The sequence below is a fragment of the Pongo abelii genome, chromosome 19 (assembly GCF_028885655.2).
Source record: "Pongo abelii isolate AG06213 chromosome 19, NHGRI_mPonAbe1-v2.0_pri, whole genome shotgun sequence".
Lineage (NCBI taxonomy): Eukaryota > Metazoa > Chordata > Mammalia > Primates > Hominidae > Pongo > Pongo abelii.
In genome coordinates this window covers 68,912,569-68,913,961 of record NC_072004.2, presented here as the reverse complement: position 1 = coordinate 68,913,961, position 1,393 = coordinate 68,912,569, and the positions used below count along the sequence as shown (strand labels likewise).

The 1,393-nt window shown below is 34.8% G+C and overlaps 1 protein-coding gene across 1 annotated transcript; it reads right to left on the bottom strand.

The window, feature by feature from the left end:
* Positions 1–572: 572 nt before the first annotated feature.
* On the bottom strand, positions 573–944 carry LOC112129713 (small ribosomal subunit protein eS27). Its single transcript, XM_024235523.3, has one exon. The coding sequence runs from the start codon at positions 892–894 to the stop codon at positions 640–642; it is 255 nt and encodes an 84-aa protein (XP_024091291.3). The 5' UTR covers positions 895–944; the 3' UTR covers positions 573–639.
* Between the last annotated feature and the right edge of the window lie 449 nt (positions 945–1,393).

The window sequence follows — 1,393 nt, the reverse complement described above, 5'->3', positions numbered from 1 at the left end:
AAAAGAAAAAATTAAAAATAAATAAATAAAAATAATAGAAATACATGGTAAGTCTTTATGCTAAAATATTCACTACATGAAAAACGTTTTGGAGACTGTTTCTGGACAATGTGTTCTATTGTTCTGTTTGCCTATTCATTTACTTGGTTATTTCATAAATATTTGTGAAATAGGAAAACAAATCCTATGCTTGCTATAATAATAATTGTTTTATGGTACATTTGGATTAGTGGTAATGGAAGTAATTCCCACCTGGTCCATTATCCTTATTTTTAACTACTTTTTTTGTTGTTGTTGTTCTTGGTATCCATTTACTCTTCCAGATGAATTTTAGAATTACCTTCTCTAGTTTTGGTTAAATAATTCCACTGGAAATTTAAACTGGAGTTTCATTGAATTTATAGAGTAATCTGGGGGAAAATTGAGAGCTTTTCCAGAGTGTTCTTCCATTTCGAGAAGATGGCATAGGTCTCTCTATTTATTCAGGTCTTCTTGTATGTTCTGGGTAAAGTTTATTCCTGGGTATTTCATAGCTTTAATTGCTATCACGAATTAGATAATTTTTTTCTAACTTTTTTTTTTTTAATCCAAAATGTGTTTATTGAGATGGTTTCCCACTCATCTTGATTCAGAGTGCTTTTAGTGCTGCTTCCTCCTGAAGGAACATCCTTCTGTAAGCCTTGCTTTTCCTCCTGTAGGCTGGCAGAGGACAGTGGAGCAGCCAACACACAAAACTACCGTTTGTGCATGGCTAAAGACCGTGGTGATTTTATAGCATCCTGGGCATTTCACATCCATGAAGTAGGAATTGGGGCTCTGCACCAGGCGTTTCTTCTTGTGTTTCCTCTTCTCCTCTTCTGGAGAGGGATGAAGGAGATCCTTTGCGAGAAGCATGTTCTCGTATGGGTAGGTCGTCACCGCCGGAAAAGCATTTTTTTCTAACATTTTAAAATTGTTTTTGCTTGGTAAAAAAGAAAACTATTGATTTTTGTATATTTTTCTTTTGGCCATTTTACTGAACCTGCTGGTGTGATCTAAATGGCTTCAGTTGAATCTTTGACTTTTTTCACTAGACAATAATGTAATCTGCATGTAGTGATGATTTTGCTCTTTTTGTAGTATTTATGTCTCATTTATTTTCTTACAGTGACTCTTTTATTTGATTCTTGCTTCTTTTTATTTACCTTTTTATAGCTTTATTGATGAACAATTGACAATACAATAAACTACGCATATTTAAAATGTACAGTTTGGTAAGTTTTCACATGTGAACATATCCTCAAAGCCATCAAGTCAAGATAATGAACATGTATATCACCCCAAAAGTTTCCCCATGCCCCTTTGCTACCCCCGCTCTCCACCCCCTCCCCTCATCTCTAGGCAACCATTGATC